At 46.6% G+C, this 19,521-nt stretch overlaps 1 protein-coding gene and 1 pseudogene across 1 annotated transcript; one reads left to right on the forward strand and one right to left on the reverse strand.

Moving 5' to 3' along the window:
- Positions 1–4,209, forward strand: part of LOC144931636 (chymotrypsin-like elastase family member 2A) — a 40,642-nt pseudogene extending 36,433 nt beyond the window's left edge.
- A 5,317-nt stretch (positions 4,210–9,526) lies between these two features.
- On the reverse strand, positions 9,527–14,846 carry LOC144931312 (chymotrypsin-like elastase family member 2A). The gene is made up of 8 exons (XM_078855113.1): positions 14,753–14,846; positions 14,150–14,244; positions 13,587–13,684; positions 13,152–13,280; positions 12,298–12,434; positions 11,839–11,981; positions 10,924–11,076; positions 9,527–10,126 (listed from the first exon to the last, which is right to left on the reverse strand). The coding sequence occupies exons 1-8, from the start codon at positions 14,790–14,792 to the stop codon at positions 10,022–10,024; spliced, it is 900 nt and encodes a 299-aa protein (XP_078711239.1). The 5' UTR covers positions 14,793–14,846; the 3' UTR covers positions 9,527–10,021.
- Between the last annotated feature and the right edge of the window lie 4,675 nt (positions 14,847–19,521).

Consider the following 19,521-nt stretch of genomic DNA (forward strand, 5'->3'; position numbering starts at 1 on the left):
TTTGCCTCCTATTACCGTCGTTTTGTCAAGCAATTTGCCACCATAGCCAAGCCCCTGCACGCTTTGACGGCTAAGGGTGTGAGGTTTCACTGGGGGGCGGAAGAGGAGGCTGCGTTCTGCTCCCTCCGTGACGCTTTGGTGCAGGCTCCCCCCTTGTGTTACCCCGATTTCACACAACCGTTTTTGCTTGATACGGACGCCAGCAATACGGGTATCGGGGGGGTGCTCTCACAGGTGGTCGGGGGGGTTGAACGGGTGGTCGCCTACGGTAGTAGGGTTCTTTCCCCCGCAGAACAACGCTATTGCGTAACTCGTCGTGAATTGTTAGCCATTGTGTTTTTTACACAGCAGTTCAGGCCGTATCTTTACGGCCGTCATTTTACGGTCCGGACGGACCACGCGGCTCTACAATACGCTATGCGCGTGGCACAGCCATCGGGCCAATTGTCCCGATGGTTGGAGGTCCTTCAAGACTACCAATTCACGACGATTTACCGAAAGGGGTTGCGGCACTCAAACGCGGACGCCTTGTCGCGGTTGCCGCCGTGCACGGACTGCACATGTTTGTTGGGATCAGCGCGGTGCAAACCCCCGGTCGCCGGCACCCCGGGAGTTGCGCTCGCCGCCACTGACACCCCGGGAGAGGACGCCCCCACGGGGAGGGATTCGCTGTTGTCGTTGCCCCTCATTGAGTGGGGCCGCCTCCAGATGTCCGACAGCTCCCTACTTACGCTGCGTCGGAAAGTTGGCGCTCCCGAAGAAGGGGAGGTGCGGGTCGGTTCCTGGGTGTGCAGACAGGGCCTTTTGATGAGGTGGGACAACATGTCCCGGCGTCACGTGCTCGTTGTGCCTGTTGCTATGCGGGGTAGGGTTGTTCTGGCAGCTCATGAACGGCTCATGCATCTGGGTTTTCACAAAACGCTCGCCCTAATCCAGCGAGACTATTATTGGCCGGGGATGGGTAACGACGTGGCGAATATTCTTAAGGGATGCGTAGGGTGCGCCAAAAGGAAACCCCCACCATTGGCAGCTAATCCACCGCTGCAATCCATTCAGGTTTCGCGTATAAACGAATTGGTAGCGTTGGACATCTTGGGGCCCTTTCCGGTTACACCAAGGGGAAACAGGTTCCTGCTGGTTGGCGTGGAATACTTCACCCGATGGCCTATGGCATGGCCGCTCGCCAACCAGTCGGCTGCGGCGGTGGCGGACGCCTTTGTCCAGGGTTATGTGTTGGACAAGGGCGCCCCCGAACGCTTGCTGACGGATCAAGGGAAGAATTTTTCGAGCGTTTTGTTGCGCGAGGTGTGCGACCTGTTGGGTACAAAGAAAGTGCGTACTTCCCCCTACCACCCGCAGACTGACGGGATGGTTGAGCGTCTGAACAGGACGATTACGTCTATGTTGTGCCAACAGGTCTGCGACGATCAGGTTGATTGGGACTTACAGGTGCCGGGGGTACTCGCGGCCTATCGAATGGCCCCTCATGCGGCGACGGGGTTTTCCCCATTTTTTCTTATGTATGGGCGGGAGGCCGATCCGGCCATGGACGTCCAACTGGGGATTTCCCAGCCACGTGCAAAATCTAAATTGGCAGACCACATCAAATTTAATATCGCCAAATTGACTGAAGCGCGGGAGGCGGCAAGGTTGAATTCGCGGTCGCGGCAAATTGCAAACGAGAAATTGCATGAGCGGAGGGTGCATACGCATGATTGGAAACCAGGCGATAAGGCCTGGCTGCATTGCCCACATGCACCGTTGGCTACGTCCCCCAAGTTGTTGAGACCTTGGAGGGGACCGGTGGAAATTGTGCGGGTTGCACGACCCCAGAGTATACAGATTAAATGGGGGAAACGCCGGTGGTATGTGCACCCCTCCCGACTGAAGCCCTATGCGGCACCGTGTGACCCCGTTCTGTGCCGTGACGACCGGGCGTGTGATGTGACCGTCGACTCGGGGAGGGAGGTGTCGCAGGCTGATCCTCACGTGTCTCCACCTGACCCACCCCCAGGTGCCTCGGGCTTGACGGCTGCTGACCGTCGAGAGCCTGAACTACGGGGCACGCATGAGTCCTCGATGCCTGGCCGATGTCTTCCGGAACCGCCGGCACCACCGGACGTTCAACCGCGTCTGGTGCCGTACGACGGACCGGCAAGGCGGACTCGGGCTAGGTCTCAACAATTTTCATGAAGACGTTTTTTGCTCTACACCGAGCTCGCCCGGTGTTCCCCTCTGCCGGGGTAATGTCCCGTTGTAGGGACGCTCGGAAGAAAAGGGGACACTGCACGAGTCGAAAAAAAAAAAAAAAAATTCCATTTTTTTTGCATACACATTGCTATTGTCACTCGCCGGTTTGTATATATTGTTCTATTGTCGCGGTGGCATTGGTTGAGGGTTGCGGATGGTAGTGTTCGCGTCGTGTTGTGTTGTTAGCTTAGTTGTTGTTCTTGTTGTTGTGTTACGGGGCACACAGGGGGGGTTTGTATATTTTTATAGCAGCCGGGGCGGCTGCGAGCTATGTGGTAGGGGGTGATGTAGTGGTGGTATTGACGTGCGCCGACTGTGACAGTGATGGATCACGGGGCGGCGCGGGGTGCGGGGTTGGGCACGCGTTGTGGGCGTGGTGTGGACGCGCGCGCCGGGAGTGACAGATGACGGGGCGGCGCGGAGTGAGTGGTGAGGCACGATGAGATGTGGGAAAAGAGGATCGTAGCCAGCGCCCGGCGATTGGTCGAATAAGTGGGTGCTCGCAGCGACGTCCGCAGGTGGGGTATAAAGGGGGACGCGCGAGAGCACTCGGGGAGAGTTACCCAGTTGAAGACCCGAAGACGGAGCTGAAGACTTAGTCGCTAAGTGGATGTTAGTCATCCGAGTAGCTCAGTGGCGTTAGTCGCCGAGTAGCTAAGTGGATGTTAGTCATCCGAGTAGCTCAGTGGCGTTAGTCGCCGAGTAGCTAGGTGGATGTTGGCCATCCGAGTAGCTCAGTGGGCGTTAGTCGCCAAGTAGCTAAGTGGGTGTTTGTCACCCGAGTACTAAGTGGATGTTGGTCATCCGAGTAGCCCAGTGGCGTTAGTCGCCGAGTAGCTAAGTGGATGTTGGTCATCCGAGTAGCTCAGTGGCGTTAGTCGCCAAGTAGCTAAGTGGGTGTTTGTCACCCGAGTACTAAGTGGATGTTGGTCATCCGAGTAGCTCAGTGGGCGTTAGTCGCCAAGTAGCTAAGTGGGTGTTTGTCACCCGAGATACAAAGTAGGTGTTAGTCACCTGTAACCAAGTTTGATAAAATAAAGAGTGTGTTACCCGTGAAGTCGTCTCCCGCCGAGTTACTACATTACATATGCATCACAGGGTGATGGAGGTGGGCCACTGAACTGCCAGCAGTCAGACAATGCCTGGGTGGTGCAGGGAATCACCAGCTACGTCTCATCTCTGGGCTGCAACACAATCCGCAAGCCCACCGTGTTCACCCGTGTGTCAGCCTACAACAGCTGGATCAGCAACGTGAGTGCCAATGCTGTAAATGTCAACGTTCATACCATGATCTCGCTGTCAATGTCAATATTGATGCTCTTACTGTAGCAATGCCATTGTCATTATCATACAAATGGTACAGTAAAAAGCATTTTCAATAACACGTCACTGTCAATGTGATTATTGTTATTGCTCTTATAAGTGTCATTATCATTGTTAATGTTGATATTGTTGTAAATATCTATGTAGGTGTCACTTAAACTTGAACCTTATAATTAATCAGGGAAACGTTTTATGGATGGGGCATATGTGGAGGATTGAAATGAACATGTTACCAAGGCAGGTGTTGAAAGTGGAATTCAGTGGTCAGAAACCAAATGTGAAAACCACAAGATGGTGATAAGACTCGTGAACCTTGGCGCTCAAGTGTTGACTGTGCACTAGTATAAGTGATGGCAAGGTGTGATGTCCTTTTCTTTATCGATCACAATACAAAGATGGGATTTGCATGAGTCATCGGTGTGGCTGGTATCGGCCAGGTATGATTGCTATCATGTTCGTTTATCTATAGGTAATGACGTTCAAACACCACCCATTCCCCGTTCCTTCCGCAGGTCATGAGCGTGTACCGTGAAGCTCCTAAGATCGCCGAGGGAGAGCAGAGCGTCAACAGCGGAGTCAATGCCACAATTGCTGCATTCAAGAAGCCGCAGGCTTAAAGTATCATGCTCTTTACATCAATGCAATCGCTAATACTAGAATCACAGTTTCTTGTTACGGGTATTGCCTTTTTTAATGTGGGACTGGGCACGTGAGCATAGGATGGGTGGTTTGATGCAGTGAGTTTGTGTGGCCATGCCAGACATTACCAGTGTTAATGACACTGTAACAATGTGCCATTTAGATTAGACGTTAAACAATGAGCTTTCTAATTTTACAAGAAATACATTTTGTCATACCAGCATGCATACTGTACCGCCAGTGCTAAATATACAAATTGAAAAGATCTTTTTAAAGTAAAGTTCCATAATAGAACTGCCATTTTCATAGTAAGTTAAAAATGTTCTCCCTTTGTGAAGACATAATGTTAAACAATATTGCATATGCAGTATGGTACGACTAATTACAAATCCATAATTAGCTAATTATCGACTCGATTTCCCAATAATGTAATCTCAAGTGTACCGGATCTGATAATGCTCTACCAGGCAAATATTACCTGGGGCCGTGTGATGTTCTGCGTTGTGTTCACGCTCTCGACTAATGCGTAATCTGGTTGCGTGTGCATTACAAAGAGGATCCAGAAACAGAGCTCAATTGGTTGGTGGAGTTAATTTAAAAAATAGTTTTAGCCTCCACGCCATATTCAAAGCATCATTTTCCTATAAAAATGGACATACAGTACACTATTAATTGTAGACTCGATTTATAATGCTTGATGTGTCCGATTTGGTTTATGAATTAACAAAACTGTACTGTAGATTGATAATGTTATTCGTGAATGTTCGGGTTGGTGTAAAATAAACATTTAAAGTACAAAATAAAGTATCTGGTTTGTTTCATTGCCTGCCACATTTACCACACACCACTCATCTGGCAGTCATAACTGACAGGCACTCACAACTTGCTTTACGTATATGCATGTACGTATGTTGAACTTATTTCGAACACCATACATAGCGAACTGTGCTAATCATCTGCCATCTGACACCACCAAACACTCCTTACTCAGCACTCACCACTCATCTTCCAATCACCAAAAACCGACATTCACTAGACTCACCACTGACCAAAGATCGCCCATGTAGCCTTAGTATGTTGGGGCAAGTGCTGTAAGCATGTACCTCTGAAGGCACTCAAGGGGTTGATGGGGCTAGTAACACGCCACAAGGCACTAGGTAATCATCTATCTGGCACGTTGTTTGGCCATGAACAGGGCCGTTGGCGTGGTTTGTGTCGTTGCTCTGGAGACTGAGAGCTCGTTCAGTCACCGTGTTGATGGTATTCGTTGTTATTTCTCACTTAACACGTGAAGGCTGCTTCCTTCCACTTCCAACTTCCAGTCACCAAACACGACTGAACATGTATGACTCACCTAATTCTCGTCACTCGCCACTCATTACTGATAATTCAAACAAGATTATAACAATGCATCACGTACTCGCTGATAATTAAAAGCAGGATGGCAGCTTTCAGTTTTGCGTCGACTTCCGTAAATTTAACAAAGTCTCAGTAGAAGACGCTTCCCCAGCTGACACATGGAGGATTCCATGGACGCATTGTCGGGCGCTCAGATTTTCTCCACATTGGACCTATTGTCGGGACCTATTGTCAGGATCCCTTGGTTAAGTCATCCAGGCCCGAAAACGGAATTCTGAATGCCTCAGGGACTGTTCCAGTTTAATTGTCTCCCGATGGGATTGCAGTTGGCACCGGCGACTTTCCAGAAACTCATAGAGTTGGTGCTGGCAGTACTGCAGTGGGACTCCTTCTTCATTAACGTAGATGACATCATCGTGTTTGGCTGCACATTCGAGGAGCATTTGCAGTGGTTGCGGATAGTACTCTCCAGCGTACGGTCAGCAAATCTGAAATTTAAACCCGCCAAGTGCCATTTGCTACAGACCTCGATGTGATATTTGTGCCAGATTGTTAGTGGTAATGGAATAGCGATGGATCCGGATACAACGGCGTCCATATGCGATTGGCCAACCCCCAAGTCGGTGGGTGAAGTGCACAGTTTTGTCGGGTTTGCGTTGTATTACCGTAGATTTGATCCGCAGTTTGCGATGGTTGCGAGATCACCTTTCCAACGCGCCTCATCTTGACTACACAGATTTTTCCCTGCCGTTCATACTGGACACTGATGCTAGTGACATGCGCATAGGGCCTGTCCTGTCCCAGGTGAAGATCGTGGTGGAAAGCGTGATCGCATACGGGAGTCACATCCTGTCAACCGGTGAGCAGCGGTACTGTATCACCTGCAGGGAACTGTTGGCCATGGTGTACTTCGTCCAACAGTACAGGCCTACTCTCTATGGCAGAGACGTTGTAGTCTGCATGCACCACGTGGCACTCGAGTACTCTCTGAGAGTGGACCAGCCTCCCGGACAGTTCTCACGCTGGTTTGAAAACCTCCTGGAGAATTATTTTCGAGTGGTTCATCGCAGGCGTGTGGGGCACTGTAATGCCGACGCATTATTCCGCTTGCCGCTGAAACAGACGCTGTGCGTACTTGTCGGGCGCGAGCCAGTGTAAACAGCCTATGGCTGGGTCACCGGGGGTCGTAGCGGCTTTGAGTGACCCACCACCAGCTGTGGCGGTTGCACATAGAGATTACACATTGGGCCTTATGCATGCCGAATGGGGCCAGCTACAGATGGAGGATCTCTCCCTGTTGAATGTGCGGTGCTGCACAGAAACTGACTACAAGAACCCCGGGCCTATGGGAGTCTCGCAGTTTGTCCTTCGGGAAGGTCTGCTGATGAGGTGGCAGGATGCATCGCACCGTCTGTGTATTGTGGTCCCCACCTTTCTGCGAGGTAGATTAATGTGGGCAGTGCATGAAGATAAGTTGATGCACCTAGGGCATTTGAAAACTTTTTTAACCATGCAAAAGACTTTCATTGGCCGGGAATGTCAAACGATGTCTTTCATTTGATCAAAGGTTGCACATATGCGTGCGCCACAAGCCGCCATCACAAAAATCTCAAACACCATTTATTGTCCATCACGGTGTCCCACATTAACAAATTGGTTGCGCTTGACATCATTGGACCCTGTCCGGCTACACAAAAGGGGAATACATTTTTCCTAGTTGGGGTTCAGTATTTTTTCCAGTGTCCAATGGCTTGGCCATTGCCCAACCAAATGGCTGCATCCATAGCCAATGCATTTTTGCATGGCTATGTGATGGAAAAAAGGGCCCCCGAGCAGATTCTCATGGATTAAGGCGAAATTTCTCGTCCAAGGTGCTGCGCAAAGCATGCAACGTGCCGGGCACAAAAAAGATCAGAACGTCGCGAAACCATCCCCAAACGGATGGTGTGGTGGAACGCTTGCACAGAAACTTAACATCTATGCTCTGTCAGGCAGTTAATGACGCACAGACAGATTGAGATTTGGACGTTCCGGGAGTCTTGGCAGCGTACAGGATGGCCCCACATGCTTCTACGGGATTCTCCCTGTTTTTTCTCATGTACGGGTGGGAAAAGGAACCCCCCATTGATGCACAATTAGGTATCAGGCTCGGTCAGGAAGAAAGCAGTGATGCCCGTTCCCCTACAAGTGATTCTGCGTCGTCTCTCTGAAGCTCGCGAAGCGGCCAGAGAAAACACTGCCAAGATGCAAGCTTCTAATGACGTGAGCACGTGCTTCCATGGGCAATCGGGGACAGGGCCTCGTTATACTGTCCTCAGGTGTTGCTGGGTACGCCCCCCCAAGTTACATCGGCCATGGCAAGGTCCCCGCGAGGTGGAGGACGTCAGGAGGCTTCAGTGTGTGAGAATTCAGGTGGGACGCTGCCATTGGGTTGTTCACCCATCGCGCCTGAAACCATATGTTCAGCCCTCTGTTGACAGCTCACCCCAAGCCCTGTGTGGCCAATGTTTGGTGTGTTCAACGAGCCGGGGAAATCGGCCAAGGAACTTGTGCCTCAGGAAAATGCGTTGTTCCTTCCACAGTTTCCAATTCCCTAAAGCCTGGGGAACCTTCAGAAGCCGCCACATGTGATGGACCACTAGCTGGAGCCCAGTCAAATTCCTCAGAAGAGTCCAGGGATGAGCCTACCCCTTCAAGGCTTTTGTGCAAGCCCCCATTGCCTGGAGAGGCACAAAAATCCACCCAGAGCGATGGACTGGCATCAAGGACCCAGTCAAAGTGTTTAGGATTCCGCTAAGCGGATCTCCCATGGTCATGGCGGGTTTTTTATTTTTCAACATTCGGGGTTTTTTTCATCCTAAAAAGCGTCGGGCGTCATGTTATTTTATGCACTTCGGCTGCCCTAAAGTTCGTCGGTTGTCGGGTTGTTTATTTATGCAGTTCGTCTACCCTAACATTCGGCGGAGGTCGGGTAAAAGTTTTCATTACTGATGCGGTTCTTTGGCCCTCACGTGGTACACTGTCATTATGAGCCGAGACGGTTGATGTGTTTCAAAAAGGGGGGGCGGTGAGGCAGAGACAGTGTGGGGGTAGAGACAGTGCGGTTTCAGGAACAGTACGTGGCCCAGTGGTCACGAAAACCATCCGGGAAGCTTGGGAATGGGCTAGAGGGTTCGAGAAAGGGGGCATGGCCGGGGCGGAGTGAGGTCCACAACGGAAATAAAACGATGCGAGACGCAAGGTTTGGGGCTGCCATGGGATCAGGTCGACTGTCTTCACGCCATTGCTGTCTTCACATCGCTATCTTCGCGTCGTCGCTTTCTTCATGTCATCGCTACTTGCGTGCTATCCCTGGTCCAAGTTAGCTGTGCTTTCCCTGTCCACGTTCAAGTTACCTGCATGAAGCACCCTAAATAATAAATAAATAAAACTCTACAGTTCAAGTTGTCCGAGTCATTACACTTAACCTAAACTTCACTAGTATCACATGACGTTATGATCCCTCTACAAAATCCAACCAACCTAAGGTCTCGTGATGACATGATCTCCATTTGGTCCCTCGACATCTCGTGACATCATCACCCTGCCTCCTCACAACATCACCCCATCCTGGCGTGACATTGATACGCCTCTCAACACCCCTGCATCTCTGATCCCATCAACCCCTTCACCTCATCCAAAACTCGCGTGATGTCATCGTGATGCATTAAAGACAGGCGCACACACATGAACAAGCGTATTATTTCTAGATTACTCAAGTGTGATTATATTTCTTCTTGGTTCTTTCGGTAAAGTCACGTAGAAGGGAAGTAATAAAATAATAAAAATAAAACATAATAAAATAATTCTCACGACGTTTCGGCTACAACACAAGCAGCCGTCTTCCTTACGTGTCATAGCAATGCAGATGAACGCCAAAAGAATAATCTAAGAATCTTGTAATTATGTGTATGGTTAATGTGGTATAACTTCCACCAGTCAATTCAACAAACCAGATACTTTATTTGTACTCCAATTTGTATTTACACCAAGCCAAAATCGCATCGCCCTAAATCAGCTGTCGTCCCACAATAACACATGATGTTCCATTCCCTACTAAACTATGACAACGGAAGCAATTTAACTCATGCTACCTCGGCCTCATCCTAATATTTCAGATTCAATCAATAACTTCTCAAGTGATATAAATGGCACTTTATGATCCAGTATGCATGCTGTATTTATTGCCACTTTCTTTCGTCACCAAATATAAAGATAACTGCCTAACTACTGGTATTCATGCAAAATGGAGTCAGTCATAGATGATGACATGTATAGCAATGTGACCACACAAACTCACTACATTGAAACACCCATCCTATCCTCACATGCCCAGTCCCATATTAAAACTAAATACCCGTAGCAAGAAACTGTAATTCTAGGGTTAGTGGTAGCATTGATGTAAAGAGCTTTACTCCTGTGGCTGACTGAATGCAGCAATTGTGGCATTGGCTCCGCTGTTGACACGCTGCTCTCCATTGGCGAGCTTTGGGGCTTCACGGTACACGCTCATGACCTGCGGGAGAAACAGAGAATGTGTGGTGTTTAAACGTCAGTACCTACAGATAAACAAATATGATAGCAATCATACCTGGCCAATACCAGCCTGATTCCTTATGCCAATCCCACCTTTGCATTGTGATCGATCAAGATAAAGTTGTCATCATCACACCTTGCCATCGCTTCTCATATTGTAGTTAATACCTAGACCCCCAAGTTTTACGATGATCTTGCTCCAACTTCTGGTTTACAATTTTTCCTTTTGATTGCAAACCACTGGAGCCCACTTTCAATGCCTGTCTTGGTAACAGACCATTATTATCAATCTAATTAGAAGATTGTAAGCCAGTTGAGCTTTACATTGATATTGACAACATTGACAATTATATTGACATGTACAAGAGTTATAGCAATAATTACATTGACAGTTACATGATTTTGGCCGTTGTTTTGACCCTAATATTTAGAGTAGAACGTCGATTATCTTCTCTCTTTGATGACACAATCTTTTGAGTTGTAAGGTATGTTGCATTTATAGACTTGGCTAATTAGTCTCAGCTATTGAATAATATTTTAAAATAGACCCATATAGCAGATTTGCTTCACGTGTATGCAGTTGTTAATCACATATGCATATCCCCTGAAATGTTCAAATTGTTTATACATTAGCAGTATGTACTCTCCACATCACCGCAAAATAATTGGAACTATACTGCATATAGTTTATGGCAATGATATTTCTACAGTATTACATGTTAATAGTGACAGCCTTATGATGTTAACAACTTGGACAGTGGCAGCCTAAACACTCACGTTGCTGATCCAGGAGTTGTAGGCTGACACACGGGTGAACACGGTGGGCTTGCGAATCGCGTTGCAGCCCAGAGATGAGACGTAGCTGGTGATTCCCTGCACCACCCAGGCATTGTCCGACCGCTGGCAGTTCAGTGGGCCACCTCCATCACCCTGTGGTGCATAGCAGAGTACAGCAATGCCTCACGTTAACATTGGATCAAGAAGAATTGGATTATGGGAGTGGGTGGCTGTGATAGCAAATGCCACCATGCCTCTCCAAACTTGTGTGTCTTTGCTAGCATGCGTTTGGCTTTGTAAGAGTGTGGGCATCGAGCTCCTGTCCAAAAGTTTTGAGCTCCTGTAGTAACAGGTGTCTGCGTGAGCCAACACTCGTCAAGTGTGCTTCAGAGCCATGGTGCTAAGTAACAGAGAGATATCGCAGAATGCCAAGGCCTGATCCCTCCCGTCCCCCAACTCTACTATGCTGCCTTTGTTTTTTCCATGCACATGGCACGATTTGGGAGGGACATGTTGGCTACAGTATTAGTTTATCTACCATATTTAATTCATGTCATCCTCTTAATATCTGGATTTTATTTTGAGTAACTCTCTTAATGTACGTGAATAAAACCGTCAAATTTGAATTTACTATTAGTTATACAAAAAAACTGCAACTAAATTGTAAATAATTAGATATATAGGTAGATTTATTGACGAATGTGTGGAGCTTGTAGTCATTTATGCTTGTGCACCACTACCAACATAGCATCGCCAAATAACTGGGTTATTGAATGTTGATGCGGAGGGTGCATAATAAATATTTGAAAAATGCAAGTATAGCAAACTACCGTTATGGCCTTCCTCAAATATTCCCATTGGAAATTTTACTTAATGAATTGAAGCGGGTTGGCTATCGTTGCGCTCCGTACGCACATAGCACGCAGAGCGGGTGCTGCCCCCCGCGCAGATCACGCTGCTCTTCAGGCTGCTCCCCCACCAGCTGGCCTGGCTGCACGTCGCGTAGTCCACCACGGGCAGGCTGGCTTGCTGCAGCTCGCTGGGGAAGGGGCCGCTGGCTGCTCACGCGCACAGACAACGTGGAGATGAAGAGCGTTGGTGAAAGCATCGGAGTTTGGTGGCGTTAACAGGCACTCCCCTATCGAACCGTCCATCTCTCCGTGCTCAAAAGGGAAAAGCCACATAGCAACACCGCCACCCTACTGACAGACTACTTCCCACTGTTGACTCTATGCAGAGTTGTGTTCATTGTGTCAACCCTAGAAAGATTAAGGGCCGAGTCAAACTGCAGGGGCAATTCAAACGTTGGATTTTAAGCACTCCCCAAAACTCTATCTCCTCTTGTTTCATTGACAGGGAGTGAACGTTACTTACTGGAAAGGGATCCCCAGCCCGTGACGTAGCACGGGTAGTTGTTGGGCAGGATCTGGTTGGCGCTGGGCAGGCAGGCCGGGCGCACCTTGCTGGAGAGAGCCACGGGCGACGCAATCTTGAACATGGCGATGTCGTACCTGTGGGGGATCGAGACAGGGGCAGTCGTGATGTGACGCTCAACACCGAACATACAACAAGCAATAGGGATTCAGCGCTGTGCACAGGAGAACTCCCCTTAACCCGGGTGATGTGGGGGATATATTTCGTGGAGTTATCCATGATTTGACTCTGCACTTATTTGTGGGGACAGATTCATGAATAATGGGAAGAATAGGACCACAGGTAATAAGACGTATTGTGGACAATACAGCTTCTGTAGATAATGGAGCCATGAGTAATAGGGTCAAATACATGAGTTCTACTGTATGTTTTAGTTATTGTATCGTAAGCATTGTATGAGATGAAGCAATAGCATTGTGTCTCAACTGTCTGTATCTTTTCAAACACAGAATGGGCATGGCCTGGAAGCAGTGCGTAAGCACAAATCAAGACATCTCATCGCCTTGTCATTAACACTGCCTTATAACACTAAATGTTACTTCTGAAGAAAAATTATTCTTCAAAAGTAACATTTAGTGTTATATAATTCATCATTGCCTGACATTCCAATTATACTTTGTTTTACTGAAAGGCAGTGTCAGTGACGTGCTTCGAGAGGGAAAATAAATGTCTGTCTCTTTGCGTCTTTGTAGAATGTATCTGTACATGTTTGTATATATATGGATATGTATCTGTCTATTGCAACTCGTAATGTCATAGTGTCACGGAAACAGTGCGCCCGTGTGCAGTCTCACCCATTGGCCGGGATGCTGGGATTCCAGTAGCTATGCCAGGCGATCAGGCTCAATGCAGGTGTGACTTGCCCAGACTCGGTTGTGGACACACTGTGTTTTCCCAGCACCACCCTGTAGCTGTAGCCACTCCTGCACGTTGTGGTGAATGTGGGGAGATAACAAAGCGACGGGCAGTCGTAATCACTTACACCTGTAAACATTGCAGTGAGGAATTAATAAACAGAAATGGTGCGAGTTACATCATGGTATTTTCACTGCCACATTGCTGCATCGTGTAAATGTCATTGATAGAGGCCGCCTCCTTGCTCCCAAGATACATTGCTCACACTTTGGTGTCCACAATGTGGTACAGGAAAATACTCTACAACACCTGGGACCCGGTGCAGTTGCACCGCCTGCACACACAAAAGCGACGCCACTGGTGCCGTGACTCACGTGTAGCAGCTCGCAGAGGTGAGCACCCATTGACTATCAATGAGGGTTCCTCCGCAGTAGTTGACCCATCTTCCTCCAGAGTACCTCTGCACGAGCGCCTGCAATGAACACGCAGAAAAGTGGTGGTAGTTACGGTTTTTTCTCCAATTTCTAAATCTTGCAATACAGTACTAACTCAGCCCTTTCGTCAATCCACTGACCATTTGACCAGGCCTCACAATCCTAGTCACAGCTGGTTGTGAAGGGGTGGAATCTGGGACTGGTATGGATTTCACTCCCTACTAATATTAGCAGTCGCTGGGAATGTAAAAAATGTAGCATGGTTCGTTGCACGGTGCATAAATCACTGCGCTTCCACTATCCCATTATAATCACTGATTCAATGTCATTGAGAAGAGTGGAAGATCTGAACATTTCATGATGCACACATGCAGCCGTTTTGCCAGTGCACTGCTGGATGATGTCCTCCACGTGGCATTTAGAACAATGGATGCTGCTGCACTGTGATCGACTGACAATGCATCGTGTGGCTGTGATGGCTGTTATTCAGACTCTGGCTTTACCTGCCAAGGCCAGGAGTTAGCGCGAGCCTCCACGCCGTTCACCACGCGGATCTGGGAATACGCTGCAATCCCACAGCTCTGAGCAGACACCTCAGCTGTGAGAAATAAAAGGACACGCGATACAAAAACAAAGATCCCCGTATAGCCTTAACGAAATGTTGGGGCAAGTGCAGTTAATGAGCACCTATGAAGACCGGTTGCGGCACACGAAGGGGTGGGTAGCCAGCACCACGCCCAACCGCATTTGTTTTCCGAGTGGCGATGTTTACACATTGTGGCAGGTACTCATTTGTGGTTGACTCGACCTAGGCGAGGCCCAAGCCCGACCTTGATAATCGTCACTGGTGTTGGTCGTGAGCGGTCATTGAACTCGGGTCGCCGGGTTAGTATCACAGGACGCTAAGCGCTCCACTACCTCTCCCATGTGCATACACACTATAGTACACACACAATAATTGTGATGTGTTTTTGGGTTGGTCCTTATGCATTTTGTGTCATGTTTTATTCCATGTACTAGCAACCTCTTCTATAACTAAGTCCAGTTCCTGAAGAAGCTAGAGTGATCACTCTACTAAAATAAATGTGTGCATGGCAATCACTCACCACCAACCAGCAGAGCAGCGCAGACGAGAAAGGCGAGCATGGCTGATCGAAGAACTGGAGTTGATTGAAGACTTGGAGCGTCTTGTGCACCAGTGTTTCCTTTCCACTGCCGTGTCTCACTTTGGGCCGTCTTGGTTTTTATACAGAATCTGCTGTCCACGTGAACCCTCAGATTGCAATCAGAATACTTCCCTATCTGCAAAACTGTCCAAATCAAGTTGGCATGCAAATTACAAATTCAGATATATATTTTTTTCAACATGAAAATTAGGTGTTCTTTTTCTGTATTGGTGAGCAGTAAGGGATATATTGTTTATCCTGCTGACAATACCAAACCAAATTTAAGGACAGATTTTTGTATCGGTTAGGTTATAGTGCGATACGTGGAGCTGACCGATGGTTGACAGATCTGGTCACTCCCATAAATGAGCTCCTTAGGCATGTAAGGCTGCGTTGGCTGGATTATGAAGCCCACATGCCCATCCACTACATACCCAAGCAACTTCTGCTTGGCTGGATAGAGGAGGCTAAAAGAGCATAGCACGGGTAGATAAATTATGGACTAATACTGTATAGGAGGATGTAGAGCTGATCAGACTAGCCGATGACTGCGGAGGAGGCTCATGAGGGACACGACTGGAGAGTTGGAGGCAGTTGCCCTCCAACAACAATGGAGGTCAGAGGAGTGTCGCCCAAAGCAACGAGTGGAGCGCGAGGTGGACAACGAGATGCATGCGGCATTGTGAGCATTTGTGTTTTGCTGCTGTGTGTGTTGAGTGTGTTACATTATTATACAAAAACACACACACAAAACATACACGGTAAATAAATCGTTCTCATAGTCGTTGCCTTCACAAATTCCAACCGATGTAAACACTGCTAGATTTGAAGCTTTCGTGACTGCAAGGATTTTTCGAAAAAACTTAAGAGTACGATGTAATACTCTCCTGGCATTACTTTTCAACGCGGAAATTATCATCGTAGCAGTGTGTATTGTCAAAACATCACCCCCGTGTTTTGTAGAACTGACTTAATTTTGTAAACCGTGTGTAAACGAAACACGCGTTCGACTAACACACGTTGGGCAGGGTTTTCCTCTATTTAGTATTTTTTCCGGGCTTAAAAAAGCTATGTGTTGGAAAGTTCCATATATACCAGAAGTGGTATCATTCTTGAAAAACTACCATCAATCTTTAAAAAGTTCACAGTCGATATCAGATGGTGGCAAACTCAAAATCCTGGTTGGTGGCTGATTGAGCTAATTATCTCCTCTCTGGTTGATAAAATGAGTACCACGAGACTGGTAGATTCATTGAGCGACTGGTGAGATGGATTTACAGGACCGTGTGTAGAAGCGGTCACCAATTGAGGTAAACATTACCAGACACTTGTTTAAGCTGGGAGATACGTCGGCTTGGCACCCAGAGGTCGGCGACCCAGGGATAGACCTGAAACCTAATTCCAGATGGTGGTGATGATGATAATGAAAATGTTAAATTGGACTTTGACGGTTATGTGTAGAGTCAGCTGTGTGACATTTAGGTGATCTAGCAGAAGGTAGCAAGCATTGTGAGCTGCGGTGGCATTAACGGAATTGACCACAATCATCTCTTGCGTGGCGAAGTCATGAATGGCCAAATTATAGGAAGACAAAAGTGGCCAGGTGTGTACGCGTTTCTATCCATACCCCACTCTCGTGTGTCATCTTGGCCTCAGCAAGTAGTCAATGACAGTACTTTTCCAAGTCTCTCCAGAAATATTACATTGGAGTTATTTTTGCTATGCATAGAAATGTTTGATTTGAACCAGCTAATTTCTGCACTCGAGCAGGTATTGATGTGATAGAGTTTTCTAAAAGGCATCACCCATCATGTCTTTCAAAACTGTTTCGCCATTGTCCTCAGGCAAACTTGGTTCATTTGAGGCCACATCTTCTAACCCCTCACTGGTATTCATAATAACCTCTCTGTCCTAGTCTAGAATATTCAACTTCCTTTGTTAACATTTGCTTCCTTGACTCTAATCTTTTTCACACAACGGTAGTACTCTGACCAGTTTAATGATCAGCATCAGAGTCTATATTTATCCTGGAGAAATCCGATGATCTATGAAGCTCTTTTTCATATATTTTCAGTATAGGTGGGTCAGAAAGTTACAACAACAAACAATAAAAGCAACGATAGGAGTGCAAATTATAAGAAAGGTAAGTAAATCACGACAAATGTATACGTAAAATAGATAAAGTATATACGTCCAAGTTGCACAAGTACACCAGTTCCCAAACTTGGGCAAGGCAGCAAAACAACAGCTTAAACAGTCCGAGATCACATCAATAAAATTGCCCATTAAATTTAACTATTAATACATGTGTAAGCATGAAAGTTACAAATCACGTTTTTAATCACAAACGATCATTGTATAACGAGATACATTTTGGAAAGATGACCTGAAGGTGGCATTGTAGCAAGAAAGTCGCTGGCCTAATGTATCTGTCCAAATTTTGCATTGTTATCCCCTTTTACGTGTGAGTTTTCTCCGAGTACTCCAGCCTCCTCCTATCTTCAAACATTCTGTAAAAGAAATTAGCCAAACAACCCAAGCAGCATCCAACTGGAAAGAGCCTTGAGGCTTACGAATGCTATTGTGGCTAAATTATGTATTACAACGTTGATTTACTGGAAATATCATACATCGCAAGTGTATTTTTTCATCTTTTGTGTTTAAAATGCAGGTTATTGTATTGCCTATTAGTTGAATCGCAGATCGCAAGTTCAAATCTTGGTCATTACCCCCCCCCCACCACCCCCAAAAATTGATTTAGTCTTTGCTCTTGTTTGTTCTTTTAATTTGCGAAATTCTCAATCTCTGAAACTAAAATATTAAATGTTGTCCTATGTTGCCGAATTGTGAGTGCATTGATAATATATCAAAACACCAAATTCCTGTTCAGTTATTCTCAATTTCAGCTGCCGTTCTTGTAATAACAAAATGTATACCACTAGAACTTACATAATTACAGATTGTAACATAATTGATTAATAATTCTGGCAAATACAGAGGCTACGAAATGTGTTACCGCTTCAAAGATATGAACAATGTTTCACATTAACATTTTCTACCAACTCACATCCAGTGCAAAGGACTGAGTTGATCCATGTTTTACAACTTCTGCAGCATCTTGAACACATTGTAACCACTCCCCTTGCTATTTTATTTGTTTTAAAGATCAGGGATCGGCTCAGCCCATGATCCTTTCTGGGTTAATTAAATTTGCAAAACTTTGTGTACAGTCAACAGTTGATGCACTCAGGGGAGTCTGGCTCCCCACGGCAGCAATGTGGAATTTCCACTCGTGGATCGGGACTGCCAAAGAAGAGCACTGCCCAACTGCTTATGACTTGATTTAGATTTCTTTTTTTCATTGCATACATTTCTACAGGTCGCTAATACACATTAATTACGAATGTAATCTGTTGGAGATTCTTATTAAATGTCAGATGGTGTTTGGTGCGTTGTTTCAATATGTGAAGAGCTGACCGTTTCTCCACTTCCTCCCCCTCTACATCTTCCGGCATCTGGCCAAGCGAAAATACGTCATCCAAGTGAATGCATGCAAATTACTTGGAAAACATAGATGGGACATTATGAACAAGATAGGGCAGCCTGAAACCTGAGCGTGTGCAACACCATCAGAGCAGAGAGCGTTATCACAATTAAATTGACTCAGAAACATAGTGGTTCCTCGTGTGCAAATTTGCATGTGTGTGGAAATGTCCCTTTTTGAAATGTTTAGAACTAAGCAATGGCATGGAAACCCAAGACATGTGTGGAGGTTAGGACATGTGTGGTTTTATTTATAGCTACCTTGGAAGAAATTAAATTTTGGTGGAATTAATATGTAACTACAGCCCTTGGTCAATCGATTGCTGAATGAAGGCTTCCCTGTGCCGTATCAGTCGTAGTTAGATTATATTTGCCACGTTAGTCAGTGCAGGCTGGAGAAGCAGAGGGGTCCAGGACTGGTTCACACTGGACTCTCCGCTGATGTTAGCAGTGGCTGAGAATCAAACTCAGTTCCACTGGGTCCATAGTGCAATGCGCTAACCACTGCTAACATTCTAAATGTGAGTGCGGTCCTCTGTCGACCATGCTAATATCGAATGGCAATGCACACACGAGCATTGTTTAGTGAGTGACGCATTACACTGGTATTCAGATCATTAGTGCAAATTAGAAGAACAGTGATCTTGTTGCTTCCTGTTCTCTGGAGATGTAAGAATATGTAAAATAGCTGTAACATGTGGAACTTCTGTGGTAAACCTGTGGAGCTTTGCAGTATTGTATAAGAATGATGTACGCGTTCTAGATCCAGATATGTGTCGTAGTTCTGATGCTGAAGCGCCAGATATATATATCAAGTTGTTTAATATATAAGTGCCAAGTGAGGCCACCTTAAAATAATTGTTCTGTCCATTATGTGCACTCTTTGGCACTAAATGACAGAATGTACAGGGATGGAATTGATAGCCTAATTCGGAGACTTGGCCACATAACCAGGGAGAGGCAGGGCCAGTTATTTCATAAGATGCAGTCTCCACGCTGAGCTCCATTATGTTATGTTAATCCATCATATTTGCAGCCCTTGAGACACAAAACTTGTGAGTAATCAATATTGTTTCTGGTGGAGACTTCACGAGTGTATTGTTAGTGCCCCGTAATGAGTTTAAAGAAGTAGTGCACACTGCATGTATTTAACGTGCTCCAATATG

Source organism: Lampetra fluviatilis, chromosome 4 (genome assembly GCF_964198595.1).
Source record: "Lampetra fluviatilis chromosome 4, kcLamFluv1.1, whole genome shotgun sequence".
Classification (NCBI taxonomy): Eukaryota; Metazoa; Chordata; class Hyperoartia; order Petromyzontiformes; family Petromyzontidae; genus Lampetra; species Lampetra fluviatilis.

Excerpts from the sequence above, each read along its gene's own strand:
- LOC144931312 (XM_078855113.1), bottom strand. The coding sequence starts at position 14,792 with ATGCTCGCCTTTCTCGTCTGCGCTGCTCTGCTGGTTGGTG. Across the intron at positions 12,435-13,151 it reads CCCAGCATCCCGGCCAATGG|GTACGACATCGCCATGTTCA; the intron begins GTGAGACTGCAC and ends GATCCCCCACAG. Across the intron at positions 11,077-11,838 it reads GCACCCGCTCTGCGTGCTAT|GGTGATGGAGGTGGCCCACT; the intron begins GTGCGTACGGAG and ends TATGCACCACAG.